A 15,139-nucleotide genomic window follows, 5' to 3' on the forward strand; every position below is an offset into this window, starting at 1 on the left:
TTTACTATGAAAATCTCTGTATTTATAATGGTCATGCATCGTAAGGCTTCCGTAATTAGAATTGATCTCATACTCCTAGATTTTCAGAGATTTTACAACTTTATCTCCTGAAAATCTCGAGTAGGAATTTAGCCAACTCTTTCTCTTTAACACGGTCGTGCCAAGATAAATTTTATGGCTAATCTCCGCCCACTTTATTGCCCAACCCACTTTATTAGCCGACCCAATTTATGAGTCAAACTAAAGCTAAGGCGACTCTAGGGCCAACTCTTCGTAGGTCAATTTGGGCTTTTCTCTGTGCAGTTTTTGATTGAGCCTTAAGGTGCACATCATCTCTTAGAGGTTTTGCTTTCTGGCTGAGGACATTCAAGCTACAGTGAAGCTAGGCGTCTCACGATCCGATCTACATCTCTTCATTCAGCGTTTTAGGGCTTTGGACTTTATTCAAACTCGGCACCCAACAAGTCCAAGTCATTGCTTTATTGACTTCTTTGACCATGAAGCTGACTCAAGGACTTGTCATATTTTTCCCTAGACAAATTCCAAGCCCATAGATCAAAGGCTACACAAATCTATAAGCAAAAGTGATACTAGCTCAAATTAATTACCTAAACTAGAAGTATTTAATGTTTTTTTTTTCTCTCTGAAATCTAAAGTCTACTATAGGGGCTATCAGATAAACCGTATAGAGCATATAACGACGGTCTCAGCTGTACAGAATCATACGAGTATATGCAGTTTAATAATGAGATATGGTAATTCTCGAGATGTTGTAACAATGGTTTACTGGCCCCTCAGATGCTGTAATTCTCGAGATATTTTTATCTAGAGCGATGATTGCATAAAAACATATGTACCAAAATTCATGGTACCGTACCATAAATACATGTACCAAAACTAGTGGTGCCGTACTCTCTTTTCAGGCGACGTGCTTCTGTAGCAATTACTACCAGAAATCGGTGGGCCGACAACAAAAACCAGGCTTTTCAGAAATAAGGAAGGGCTACACTTAAATGCAGATTTATACCGTCAATTGTCCATTGATTCCGAGGGTGTGGCCCACATGATGAGTAGAAAGCCCAAGTTGTGGTACCTTGCATTTATTTATATAATCAGTTGTTATAAGAAGAACGCACTCGCGCCTCCTCAAGAAACTGTACATGGGAATGCTGATTTCAAGCATCAAATACAACAGAGTATGCGTAACAGCTGTGACTAGGCTTGGAAATATTGATTTGCTTGTACTGGGGTGCTTGGTTCTTATTGAATTTCTAGGTGGAGATGCAGCCAATTTTTTATTTTTTATTTTTAAAGGATTTTTCAAAAATCTAGTTTAATTAACATATTAAGCTTTTTAAAAAAATCATTACAATAAATTTATATTTTATGCTTAATTTAAATCACATACTTAAATAGAAAGTTATGTTTGATATAAACAGTGAGGATGAAGCTTTATTTTCCACACCTTTAAACATTTAAGAAAGCTGCAAATGGGAGAAGATATTTTTTTTTCTGTACAGGTGCAAGTAAAGGTACCCAGAACTTATTTATAAAAAGAAGAGTTTGAGTAATTCAATTCATCATAATTACACCTTCTCCCGTGGTGATCTATACACTATAAAAGTTTATGTTTCTCTAAAACACTATATACAGAAGTATAGTTTAAGTTCATTACCTATATATATATATATATGAATCATTCAATGTTGGAGTATATTTCATGAAAAATCAATATGAGCCCTAATCTACCACCCATATGTATAAAACAGGGATGTTCTCGTGTAACTTAGATTATGTTGACCATAAATCCCATGGTGAGAAGATGACATGCCTTATTATTTTAATGTCATCTTGAATTCATATGGATATATGTTAGTTTAGGAGTGAATCTTTGATAGTCCTTAATTAGGATTTAGTTAACCAAGGAAAGTTGCAATTCCTAGATTTTAGTACCTTATTTAACTATAATTTTATAGATGTGTAAAACATATGTGGATACTCTATGATAAGATGCATGGCCATCATGTTTGAAGGGACTAACTTAAGTCAAAATGGACAATCTTTATTATCAAAATTCAACTTGGTATCATTGTATCTTCACCACTACCCCACCTAGGAGTATGAATTTGTCATGAATATAAGATTTAATCTAGGAACTTTGAACTCTTACATTGGTTGGTTCAAGATTTTGTCACTAGTGTGAGGCCCATTAGCTTAGGTGATCGAAATGATCAATACTTGATGTTTGTATGAAAGATGATTAATCCGTAGAGCCAAGAACATGAAATAGTTATAATTGTGACCAGTCAGCTTTTACTCTTCTTACGAAGCTATCATGTGGCCATTAAAAGTTAAGGTGGTTGAATACTTTCATTAAGAGGCATTGATTCTTACATAGACCAATAAGAGATTCATTTAGTTTTACCTAGGGAGATGTATATAGTTAAATCCAACTTGATTAAAGATTCATCAAGTGATTTTTCACTAAGCCATGCACTTCAATTGTTTTATTTAGCTTTTCAAAAGTTCTTAGCTATTAAAGTTTTGTTTTAACCATAAAAATTGTCATGACCATATTTGACGATGATCTAATGGCTTAGATTTGGTATTCCACTATTTTATAAGATGGTGGAGCACTATACCAAGTGCCTGTCGAAACTCTACTTATTCTATGATCATATCTTAGAAGACAACATCCATTGCAGGGAGTTTTAGACATCCCCCCTTGGACATTAACGAAAGAAGAGAAGAGACAAAGAGTGTGGAGTCCATCTCCTCCTTACATCTCTTTTTCACACATGGGATTGTGTATGGTCCACTTCTGTAATAAGTGCGTGCTAATCTGAACTCCTATTGGAGGATCCGATGATAGCATTTTCAACTCTCAGTATTGAAGTGGATCAGGGAAAAACCTAGTTGAAAGGGGAAATGACATCAACACCATTTTCAACATCACGCACTAGTGTGATCTAAATCCTTTTCTGTAGAAATTTGATATAATTGTATATGAGTGGACCAAGAAGAATATTATAGATTTTGATTAGTAAAAAAATATTTGATTCCGCTGCACACTCCGCTGAAACCCCTCAATCACAACTACTATGGGCCCACCGATATACTTAGTCCAAATGATCTACCTACCATGGTGAAACTACTGATCATGTGAGGCCCGCCTAATAGAAATTTTAGAATTTTCCATCCTAAAATTTTAGCCGTTTCATTTATCACACCTGCCATGCATATACAAACGAATGATTGGACAAAAGCCAGATGACAAGCACTCTAAGATCAACATGGATTAGTGATATATTGCTCACCTGATAAGTGGGCGTTTCTGATCATCAGACCACAGTGATTTTCTAGCGATAAGCAACCGACGGTAGACCCTTCTTATCAAACTGTCGGTAGTGATCGTAGGCGGTGTGTGTACCCAAGAAATGGCACCGGAAAAGGCAAAGAAGAGTTCGTGCTCGACCATGGCTACGAAATTCCCAATATGTCCCCGATAAGTCTGCAATAGATCATCGCAGAAACGCGGGCCCACCGAGCCGTCTGAAGAGCAAGGAATCCAACCGGCGGACGAGTGGGGCACACACGCAGCGCTTTTAAAGCGTGCTAGGCCTTGGCCTTTCCAGCTGGTTCGGCGGGCGCTAATACCTGCAGCTGCGCCGAACGTGTAAGGCGTTCCTCTTCCCAGGTATTATTTTACAACGGAGCAGAGTACTGACTTTTAGTGCTTATTCACACTGCAAGTGTACACGTGGAACACATGAATCTCCATCCAAACCACTGAAATTCTAACACCTACTGACTGAATGAGTCATTGGACTAAAACCAAAGAGACTAAACAGTCCTAATATCTTCTTCGTAGAAATCTGTTTGTTGAAATTGGAACATCTTTCACTGTATATGTCTATTTAATTTGAAAATATTCGGACAGTTAGCTAATCCTTTCCGTCTCATTTTTTGCTTGAGACCCATCTACGGTACACGCAAAAATCGAACGGTCTAGTTTGAGTTATACATGTACTAAGACTGGGATATCTTTCCGTGTACAAGCGCGTTGATGGCAATAGACTACCAGAAAATCAATGTTTTGCTCTCTCCTTTATTTCGGTGGGCCGAGGCCCATTAACACAACACGTCTGATGATACGGCGACAGGTTAGGAGGTGGCTGACGCCTCGAAGAATTAAAACTAATTAAAAATGATTAGAACAGAGAAAAGATTAAAAAGAGAAGTGAATTAATGCGGAAATTAAATTCCTGGAATTAGTAAAGTGAGATTTTGGATCTGAGTTATATGATACTCAGCCGCGTATGACGCTTGATACGCAGGCACTCAAAATTTGTACATGTGGCATATATGAACTCAAATAAACCGACTAGATTGTGCAACCCAATGTTGGCAACTCAAAATGCCATGATCAGATTGGTTGAACAATCCAAATCTCTTGTTTGTGGAAACAGGACCGTTGGATATTTTCCCTTTTAGCCGTCCAATAAATGTCCATCGATCCGGTAGTTAGATTATTCAAATAAGCTTAATTTTTTGTTCATGATACATCTACACTGGGTAAAATAGTTTGGACAGTTTAATGTTTGAGATTTATAAGTGCCTGCGTATCATCCATCACACTCTAACAGAGTATCAAAACTTTTCTCTTTAAAAAGGGTACGCCAAGGAAGCAAAGGCAGAGATGGATAATAGCTATTAGAACGGTTTCCGGGCCGTTATCTTGCCGTTGCCGTTTAAACGGCGTATTTCTGCTATATAAGCCCACTCCGCTCCGGTTTTCCTCCCACTGTCCACGTCGTTTTCGCCAGATCTTGAATTTGCCCAACTAAACGGTAGCAGAAGAGAAGGAAGGAGGAGTTTTCAGAGGTAGCTGCTGCTTGCTACTCTCACTCTCTCTGCCAAACGTCTTTCCGAGCTCGTAAACAGTCGCTTTGCGGGTTCGAACCGATTTCAACGCTGCTACCCTTGGAAGCGCATTTACTGCTTTCTCAGCCTATTCGATTGGCTGAGATCTGCAGTTATATCGGCATTTAAAGCGCCTTCAGATCTTGGAATGGAGGATTCTTCTGCCTCTTCAAGCGCTGCTTTGCTGTCTGTATGCTGCTGACATTCGTTGATCGCTAACTTTCATCGCCTTTTTTTCATCTTCTCTAAAAATCAGCAAAAAGACAAGAAGAAAGAGAGAAATCTCAAATCCAGCTATCTACGGTAAGAGCATTCCTCCGTCAGATCGAGAAAAACTGCAGTCCGTTTAGTAGGATAGAGCGAGACACGTTGGAATCGTTTCTCCCCTTTTCCGCTTTCCCGTCTTCTCTAAGAAGCGTTTGGATCCGAGTTTTCGCTTTCGTAATCCAGGATTTTTATTTTTCTCGTTTATTTTTCTGTTTTCCTGTTCGTTTTATGTTTCAGATCTGGACGGATCTTGACGTTCGGGAGGAGCTCGCAAACGCCGTTACAGACAACGGAAGGATGTTGCCGCAGAAGCAAGCGGAGGAAGCGATCGTCCCGAGCTATAACGAGACGGACCATGATGGAAAGGAGGAAGATAAGGAAGCGTCATCGATCCTGAGCGTGAAAAGCTTTCTGTGGCATGGAGGTTCCGTTTACGACGCCTGGTTCAGCTGCGCTTCAAATCAGGTAAAACAAAAACAAAAAAGTGTACTATTTCATTTCCAAAAAATCAAACATAATGATATAGATATTGATTTTCCGTTTTTATTCTCCATTTCTGATTTTTTTTTTTCCCTGGAATTTTGTTTTCTGCAGGTGGCGCAGGTTCTTTTAACGCTGCCGTACTCCTTTTCTCAGCTGGGAATGCTTTCTGGAATCTTGCTACAGCTGTTCTACGGAATCATGGGGAGCTGGACTGCGTATTTAATCAGCGTACTCTACGTAGAGTACAGAGCCCGAAAGGAGAAAGAAAACGTTAGCTTCAAGAACCATGTCATTCAGGTACTCAATACTCCCGTACTCCCTCAGTATTCAGAGCTCCGTTCTAGTTTACGAAAATGCCCTTGGTCTTTGATTGCAGTGGTTTGAAGTGCTGGATGGCCTCTTGGGACCTTACTGGAAAGCCGTCGGCCTTGCTTTCAACTGCACTTTTCTTCTCTTTGGGTCTGTCATTCAGCTCATTGCTTGTGCGAGGTATGTTGACTAAAATTCTAAAAATAAATAAATAATAATAATACTAATCTTTCAAGGATTTTATTTCTAAGAAATTTTAATTTTGGCGTTTGGGGAGCAGCAATATATACTACATAAACGACCGCTTGGACAAGCGGACATGGACATATATCTTTGGAGCTTGCTGCGCGACTACGGTTTTCATTCCATCTTTCCACAACTACCGTATCTGGTCTTTTCTAGGTCTTGGGATGACGACGTATACGGCCTGGTATATGACGATCGCAGCTCTAGTACATGGCCAGGTATATTACAAAAATCGTAAATAATAAAATAATTTAAATAAGCATAACCCCTTTCCTTGTTTGATAGGCAGTTCGAATCTTCTTCTTCTTTTTTTTCTTTTTTTTTTCAGTTGGTTTTTGGGTGAGTTGCGGTTTGTGATGATCGGAACCGTCCATCCTATGTGACTATTGAACCGTGGTCCAGCAATGAACGGTTCCAATCGTCTAACAATGCTCATACTGGATTAAAGGGCATATGGTATATGGGCCAGGAATATGCAATCCCCTCTTTTTAAAGTGCACTTGGCCGGGTTCGTGTCAGTCGAGATCGTCCATCGAGTGGGACCTACCTGGATAGCCCATTGCTCAAAAACCACACCTATTGGATGGCCCTAGCTATCACTTCCATGCTATTTTCAGCACTGAATGTCTTTGAAATCCGGTGATCGGATGGCTAGGATCATCCGTTCCATTTGTTTCTTTGAACCATTTGCAATCTGCAGTAAAGGATACTAATAGACGGACCAATTTAATCCGTAGCCTGCCACATGTCCTGCAAAGAGATGGGTACGTGTAGTCGTGGCCCCTACGGTTTCATTTACTTTCTTTTGAACTGTAACCGAAGCTGGGTATGGGCAGCCGTTTCTCTCTCTTTACTGGCAGTTATTCAAACTCTTGGCTGCGTATGACGCTGGATACGCAGGCACACAACAATCCTAACCTCTGATTCGAAACACTTTACCCTCGCTGAAATCATATTGCTGAACAATACTAACCCTTGATTCGTGGATATCTTTTTGTTAACTGTCCAATAAATGTCGAGGAATCTACTTATTAAATAAACAGATAAGAGTGATATTTTGTTCAGGCTACATCTAAACTGATACTAATTTGGATGGTTTAGTTTGAATAACGTACACTTATTCATGTTCTCGGTAATTTATTACTGCCTGAGTATCATCTATCACAATCTGCAAGAGTATCATTCTCTCTCACTTTATTTCGCCAGTTGGGCTGATTAAAGTCTCTTTTTTCTCTATTGCTTCTGGCATTGCGGTGGTTGGATTGGATTGGGCGGGAGTGGGGTACAATAGGCAGAAGGCGTTTCCCATTCGGCTCCTACAAAGCTGGTGTTGTATTTCACAGGCGCCACCAATATCCTGTACACTTTCGGCGGACACGCTGTCACCGTGTAAGTAATCCGAGCAAAAAATACTGTGCCTTTTACTTCGTTTACACCGCTTCTTTGCTCTGCAGCTTTTGCTCCCCATGTGGGTGGTTAAAATGATAACAAGGAAAAGGGATTCTTTCTCCTATAATGACTAAACCGCCCTTACCATTTAAGCAAACCACGAACATACACACGAGACTCAACTGTTCTGGACTCAGTTGGATTTGTTTGATTTCTCTATTTCTCAGCAAAAGAATTCCTAAGTAATAAGAGGTGGCAGATACGACCCTTGAAATGCAGGGAATTAGAAATTGTAGACGTGCTATACATCATCTCAAGACGAAAATTAGTTTAAAAATCCGGCGCATGTGTCTTTCGTATCATCCCACATCAGCCTGTATTGTACCGTTTGGGGCCAATATGTATGATACAGCCATATTGTTCATGGATGGTACCAGTTCCAGAGAATACTTAAACCTTGGATGAAGCTCATAAAATTGTGGAACTTAGATTCACTCAGTCACACAATCCTAGCACTTGATTGATGGACAATTGTTTGCTGAAAGTGCACCGGTGAAATTTTTTTATTTTTTATTCTAAATGTTCAATAAATGTCCACCAATGCGATTGTCAAGTAACCAATAAATGTAATTTTTTGTTCTGGAACCGGAAATTTGGACCGTTTGATTTAAATTACTTATATGCCAGTTGTATGCAATCTAAGTGTCATCGATCAAACTCTAAAAGAGCATCGAAGTACTTCTCTTTTGCATGCTTAATGTGCCCGAGTTACTGACTAAACTCGTCCGAGTCAAGGTTCTCCGGGACAAGTCTGTTGAGTCATGAGTGTTGACTTTACCAAACGAAGCCTTAGCTAGTGCGCTCTTCGGTTTTAGCACTTCAGCTGTGTTGGTCTGCGAATCCTGAGGTGGCCGTTCTGTCGGCACGTATTTCGGTCACTGCCTCCCGAAACAACAATAATAACTGTCCGCGGTTGCACATTTCCCATTGGGTAAATGACAGCTACTCCTCGGACCACCGTAGTGAATCCCAAGTCCGAAGCTGGCCCGTGGATCAGTGTAAGACCCACTTCAGGATGTAGGGTGGACCATACAAAACCTGTGAACGGTGGACATGAATGTAAACCGTTGATTCTTTTTTAATTTTATGTCCAAGGTATATATCAACGGTTCAGATCATCTATAGACGCGGCCCAACTTAGTGACTGTAATATTCCCCAACTCGCGGCCATCTTTAACTATTTTCTTTCCCCGTAAATTCTTCTAACCTTTTAAAAACTTATTTAAGGGTAGTATCGTCTTAATGAGAAGTGTATCAACTCTTGTTGACTTCCACATCTTTGCTCTACCTAGTCCCTAGCGGCTTTTGTGTGAAATCCTGGCCATTCATCCGTTGGGTTCCACAATTAAGTGGGGGCCAACTGATGAACGGCCCAGATCAACAACATGGTGTAAGGTAGAGAATTCGGATGGCTACTTTAGCTCGGTAGCCATTGCACCCATCCATCTCATTACAAGTAAGTAAAAGGTGAAAAGGGCCAAATCCATTCAAGAACTGAAAAGAGGGGAGCATGCGAAAATGATATGATGTGCGGTTGTGTATTATCTGTTGCAGGGAGATAATGCATGCGATGTGGAAACCCCAGAAGTTCAAGTACATATACCTGCTGGCGACACTGTATGTCTTCACCCTAACATTGCCGTCAGCCTCTGCCGTCTACTGGGCCTTCGGTGACCAGCTCCTCAACCACTCCAACGCCTTCTCTCTCCTTCCCAAGAACGGATGGCGTGATGCCGCCGTTATCCTTATGCTTATCCACCAGGTCCGTCTCAATAATACTACAGTGATACTGTCCACCGTCAAAGCGGCATACTTGAACCTCATTTCAAACTGTCCAAACGGTGGGCCCAACTTGGGATGGGGTGTACAAATCTGTCACTGAACGAAAAAGAGAGAACTGATCACCTACAGACGCCTGTACAGCTTCAGCGCCTATTCAGCCAACAAAAAAAAAAATTTACCCCTTTACCGCTGGCCTGTAGGTGATCACTTCTCCTAAATAATCAGAGCCATCTATTTGTTTCCATGAAAGGTAAATAGCCCAGGGTTCAAATTCAACAAGTACATGACCAATAAAAGCACACTACTAGAGATGGCCAATAACATCCACTCCGTCCATCAGGTGATAGAGAATTAACGGGTTTTCTCAAAGATACACGCTATGGTGACCCCACACTCGAACCTATGGTTTGGTGTCCCATTTACATTGTTCCCTATGATATGGCCCACTTGAGTTATGTATCTGGATGTTTTTTTGTTCCAGGTCCTGGAATCAACGATGGGACCTTATGGACTGGGTGGATGTTAGATCTACAACATATGGGCCATAAAGAGCGAGGGTGTTTTATTGCGTCTGTGTAAAAGTAAATGATATTGGTCCGCTAGCGGTGGGGCCTATCATTTGAACTTTTGGACTAAGCTACTTCCATGCTACTTGTATGGTTTTACAATGGGTGTTTGGGACCCACGGGAGATGGGGAATAGGCCCCAAATCAGATTGATTAGATGATCATGACCTTTGTTTAACGGTCAAATTTATTTTGAAGTTAGACCATTGACCGGTTCCTATTGGGCCGCCCACTAGATGTCTACTGAGCGGCCCGTTAGCAGCATAAGTTCAATATGACCTTTGGGTCATAATGGATGTATACGCGGTAGCCGGGCCCACCATTTCGACAGCTTAACCTGAGGTGCATTTATGTAATTTGTATTATTTGAATGTGTATGCACATGGAGCGTCACTCTCTTCCCGACACCAAACTTCTTTTTTATCTTTCTCAAATTCACAAGAAAAATGACGTATTTTATCCTCTGCTTCTTGTGTGTTTTTTTTTCTCTTTCTTTTTCTTTTTTCACTCTGTGACCGTTACGTGCAGTTCATTACGTTCGGGTTCGCATGCACGCCGTTGTATTTCGTGTGGGAGAAGGTGATTGGAATGCATGACACGAAGAGCATCTGCCTGCGGGCAGTTGCCCGGCTGCCCGTGGTCATACCGATATGGTTCCTGGCCATCATCTTCCCCTTCTTCGGACCCATCAACTCCGCTGTGGGTGCGCTTCTCGTTAGCTTCACCGTCTACATTATTCCTTCACTGGCCCATATGCTTACGTACAGGAAGGCCTCTGCTCGACAGGTAACGCCCAACCTCTCCTGCCTCTGCTCCTTTCTGGGATGAAAATACCAAAATATCCCTATTTTTTACATTTTCCATAGATTGTCATGGCTCTCACTCTAGTGACTCAAATTCTGGCCGAGTCGACTTGTTGATTCAAGATTTGAGTCCACCGACGAGCAGGTTTCCCTGTGACTCAGCTTCAAAATCTCATCGAGTTGAGTTGACTCGGCCGAGTTTTGAGTACAGTGACCTAGTCTTAAAACAACTTTCCCAGCTAGAAACTACAGGATTCTGACAATGACAATCTGGAGTCGATAAATGCGCGGTCCATACCATGTCTCCGAAAACAGGAAGGAGTCAGCTACTAAATTGTGCCCATTGACTGAACTCGCGGAACCCATCCACGGCACATGTATCATACATACACGTTAATCCCGACCGTTAGAATCGTGGGCCCATTGAGTATTGTATCATAGCCTGAAACCAACATCGATTGAAGGACCCTATTGGTGGTGACCTTGTAATGGTCAGCTTTCCAAGTTGAGCGGGCAAAATCAGATGGTTAGGATAATCTTTTCAGTGTAAATTTGGGCTATGCTCCATTCAAAGCGCTTGCGTTTCAAATGTCATCATTTTAAACTTTTTCTCTCTTTGGACTGGAAATCGTGGCAGGCACCACTAAAATTTTCTAGCACCATAATGACTAAAATGCGCTTTCAAATGGCATCATTTTCAACTTTTTTAACTTTCATGAAAGAAAGGGTATTTCGGTCCTTTGTGCTTTTGTCTTAGGAGTGTCCGGACTTGAATGGACGCCAATTCCTGTAACCCAAAGATTGGTGCCGCCTACTCTGATATTCGTGAGAAAACCACTCGGTCCTTCAGTTTCTTCAGATCTTGTTAGGACAACAGCCCAAACATGAGTTAGATCCAAGACTCATGTGGTCCAAATCACAAGAAAAAGTGGGGACTGAATGCTCACCGTTAGCCCTGGGAAGGTTTCAGTGGTGGGCATTTCCATCCCCACTTTTTCCTATTGTGTGGCCCACTTGAGACTACTATCAAACTCGTAGCTGAGTTCTCATCTTAACATATGAACTGACGAAATTGATGGATGGAGTGGATTCCACATGGACATTGCAGTGTCTCCACAGAGCTTTGGGTCACATGGAACTCCATGTTGCCGGGGAGGAAACTCGCGGCCTTTCGTACTCTATGGGCTCAATCTCCATCAGCTTTTGGGATCGAGGCTTGCAAGTATAAAACGATCTTGAATTTTGAGCTGGAAATGCAATTTCTGGGAGCTCTAAGACACCTATCGTTGTACTACTGCCCTCAAGGAACCGATCCGTGGGAAAAAAAAAAGCTTTAAATTCGTTTTGTACGAAAATCGCTTTTCGCCTACTCCGTATCTCTACCCCATCACGTACTGTCGAATCGTCTTTTGGATATTTGAAACCTTGTGATCGGACTAGAATCCTCGCTCAAAACATCCAAGATCTGTGGGGCCCACCATGTTGGACGTGTAAAATCCACTCCGTCCAGGAGGGTTCCATCCTGTATTCTAGGCTCCGGAGCAAAAAAAATACAGGGCCGCGCCACAGGGAACAATGGGTCGAATGCCGAATATAGGTTTGTGTGTGGCACCACCATGGTGTGTACCTTCATCAAACCCGTTAATCAGGTGGAACACATCAGGATAAGTGAAGATACAAAATCAGCATGATCTGAAACTCAGACGGGCAACACCGCATCAGCTTTTAGAGATTTTAGGAGCAATGATACATTATTCTATCGGTGTATCCCACTGAAGTATTCAATCAGGCTGATAATTTGTATGTACGGTTCAAATAACGGTCCTCACCTTATCGACGGAGTAGATTTACATATATAACATGGTGGGCCCTATAGCTTGGTTCTTTTACGCCCAGCATAAAACAGGTATTGTAGAAGATGTAGCTCCCATCGCGATCGTGCCGCCATGTGAAGATGATCCTAGCTATTTGATCTCGAGGTTGCATCCATCTCCATTATGGGTCCACCATATGGATGGTCGGAAATAAAAAGGCCTGTAGTAGTTAACGGCCAAAGTTAAATGTTGAATATTGGCTAACCAGTACGAATTTCAGGATATCCTTTATCTTGAAAGGGGCCCACAGTTTGGAAGGTATGAAAACCTACATACTGCCATGTGCCGGTGCAAGATCCAAAGCAACCATCAGGTCGGCCCCACTGTGTAAATGCCTTGACCAAAAAAATGAGGCCAGCGCGCTCATCAACGCCTATGGTTTGGAACAACTGGACGGCTTCAATCCATCTATTTCTCTCTCACATAATGGCCCTTGTGATGAGTAGACCCACCTGAATTTTTGGTCAAGAGCATCTACACTCATATGATGGACAGCCCAAATCTTGGGCAGCACAACACGCACATGGGATCATATGATCTTTTCACGAGATCTGTGCAGTGTATTCCTGTCCTTACAGGAACCCGTTATGGATTGTGTAAAGATATTTTTCGTCCGGCCCATTTATTTCGACTGTGACTTCCATGTTAGGCCCAAAAACATTTCCTCTCATCTTTCTGTGCTAATTATCTTTTGCCAAGTGTATGTCACAATCAGTGGTCCTATGCCAAAGCCACGTGACATGCACGTGACACAAAAGGAAGGTGTGTGGGGCACACTTCATTAAAGTCGAGGATTGGAAATATTTCCAGACGTTGGGACGTTTCTTTCAGTTTGTTACACGCTTTAAATAGTCGTAGACAGTAATACCTGGAAAGAAAAGGTCTGAGAACTCCCTACTCGGCGTAGTCTTAGATGATTTCCAAACTCGGTTGGGTGGTTGGTTGCTTTCTTCATTAACTCAGATTGGGTGACTATTGAGCTGAGTTGACTCACCGAGTTTTTAGGCTCTCTAAGTTGTAACCATGGTATCCCAGATCAGTTACGTTACGTAATGTTAATGATTATAGTCCTTGTTTGTTACGGGACAATAATAGACAAAACGAGCTGTAACTGTAAGTAATTTTATTTTAATTTTCTTTTTTAAGGAGCCATGACGGCCGTCATGGAAGAACACCTTGATTGTAACACATGTTTTATTCATGTATTGCAGAATGCGGCGGAGAAACCTCCTTTCTTCCTGCCAAGCTGGACGGCAATGTACGTTGTGAATGCATTCGTGGTTGTTTGGGTATTGATTGTTGGATTTGGGTTTGGCGGGTGGGCCAGCATGACCAACTTCGTCAGGCAAGTAGACACCTTCGGACTCTTCGCCAAGTGCTATCAATGCAAGCCTCCAACAACCCCACCAACTCAACATCACTAACTCAGTATCTATCCAACCGAGTTGAACTGAGTTAAATAACCCAACCATACACAAATCAAATGCCCATCTCTTTCTCACCCCTTGTATTATATACAATAGGCATTGCCCCCACTTGATGGGCTAGTGAAGATCGTACGGTGATGATTCCTTTTGCCATTAAAGCATTGTGGTGGTTATATGTGGTGATTTTCATTTTCCTTTTCTTTTTTCAGTGCAAGCGTTTGTTATTATTATAGCATTTCGATCATGTTTCCAAGTCTTAGAAAATAGGGAGGGTAGGTGGTTGGCATTGTAGGGCCACATGGTACTCTTCCAATGGGGTCCAACGTGTAACTTTGAAGAACTACTTTTGACTGGATTCTCAGAGATGGTTCTCTCCACATGGCCTGCACGTGGTTCCACCTATCTGTCACGTGACTGTAGCCCCAAACTGTCCTTTCCTCGTTTTCATTTTTTTTTTTTTAATATAATCATAGACCTTTGGTGTAGTTATTAAATGATAGAGAGTGTATGTTTCAACTTGAAGATTCCTCATATTTCTCACTCTTCTGCTTTTCATATGACTTTTCTTTTTTGGGAGTTCTGATACTTTCGACAATAGTGTGAGGGCAGATGCATGTGCACTCAAAAGCTGCATCCTGGAAAATATGTAGTCCAAACTAAAACCTTCCAAGTTAGTGGATTCTGCAGTTTAATGGGCATATGCTCATTGAATAAGACATCGCATAAGACGTCCACCTATTGGGAATTTAAGGAATCAAATCAGTCTGATTGTTCTTTTATAATTGTCGGCCCCATAATTTTCTTGTGTCAGATTTTGCTGATCTTGTCTAATCTTCTTTAAGAACGGTTTGGAGTGAGGGATAGCAAAAGAAGTAAATTCCTTTCTCAACAAATGCTTTACAATTGCAAAATATTCTGCTCCCCAAATAGATAGGTTTATATAGTGTGATTTTACAGTATAAATCCTTTCCAAATATATAAATTTTGACGAGTTCACGAATTTCATTTCC

General features: G+C 41.4%; 1 protein-coding gene across 1 annotated transcript; it reads left to right on the forward strand.

The window, feature by feature from the left end:
• The first annotated feature begins 4,710 nt into the window (after positions 1–4,710).
• On the forward strand, positions 4,711–14,585 carry LOC131243984 (auxin transporter-like protein 2). Its single transcript, XM_058243646.1, has 9 exons — positions 4,711–5,226; positions 5,428–5,655; positions 5,785–5,970; positions 6,050–6,162; positions 6,263–6,446; positions 7,520–7,617; positions 9,232–9,439; positions 10,554–10,811; positions 13,914–14,585. The coding sequence occupies exons 2-9, from the start codon at positions 5,488–5,490 to the stop codon at positions 14,124–14,126; spliced, it is 1,428 nt and encodes a 475-aa protein (XP_058099629.1). The 5' UTR covers positions 4,711–5,226; positions 5,428–5,487; the 3' UTR covers positions 14,127–14,585.
• The last annotated feature ends 554 nt before the right edge of the window (positions 14,586–15,139 follow it).

This window comes from Magnolia sinica, chromosome 4 (genome assembly GCF_029962835.1).
Source record: "Magnolia sinica isolate HGM2019 chromosome 4, MsV1, whole genome shotgun sequence".
Taxonomy (NCBI): domain Eukaryota; kingdom Viridiplantae; phylum Streptophyta; class Magnoliopsida; order Magnoliales; family Magnoliaceae; genus Magnolia; species Magnolia sinica.

Excerpts from the sequence above, each read along its gene's own strand:
- LOC131243984 (XM_058243646.1), top strand. The coding sequence starts at position 5,488 with ATGTTGCCGCAGAAGCAAGCGGAGGAAGCGATCGTCCCGAGCTATAAC. Across the intron at positions 5,656-5,784 it reads TCAGCTGCGCTTCAAATCAG|GTGGCGCAGGTTCTTTTAAC; the intron begins GTAAAACAAAAA and ends TGTTTTCTGCAG. Across the intron at positions 10,812-13,913 it reads GGAAGGCCTCTGCTCGACAG|AATGCGGCGGAGAAACCTCC; the intron begins GTAACGCCCAAC and ends CATGTATTGCAG.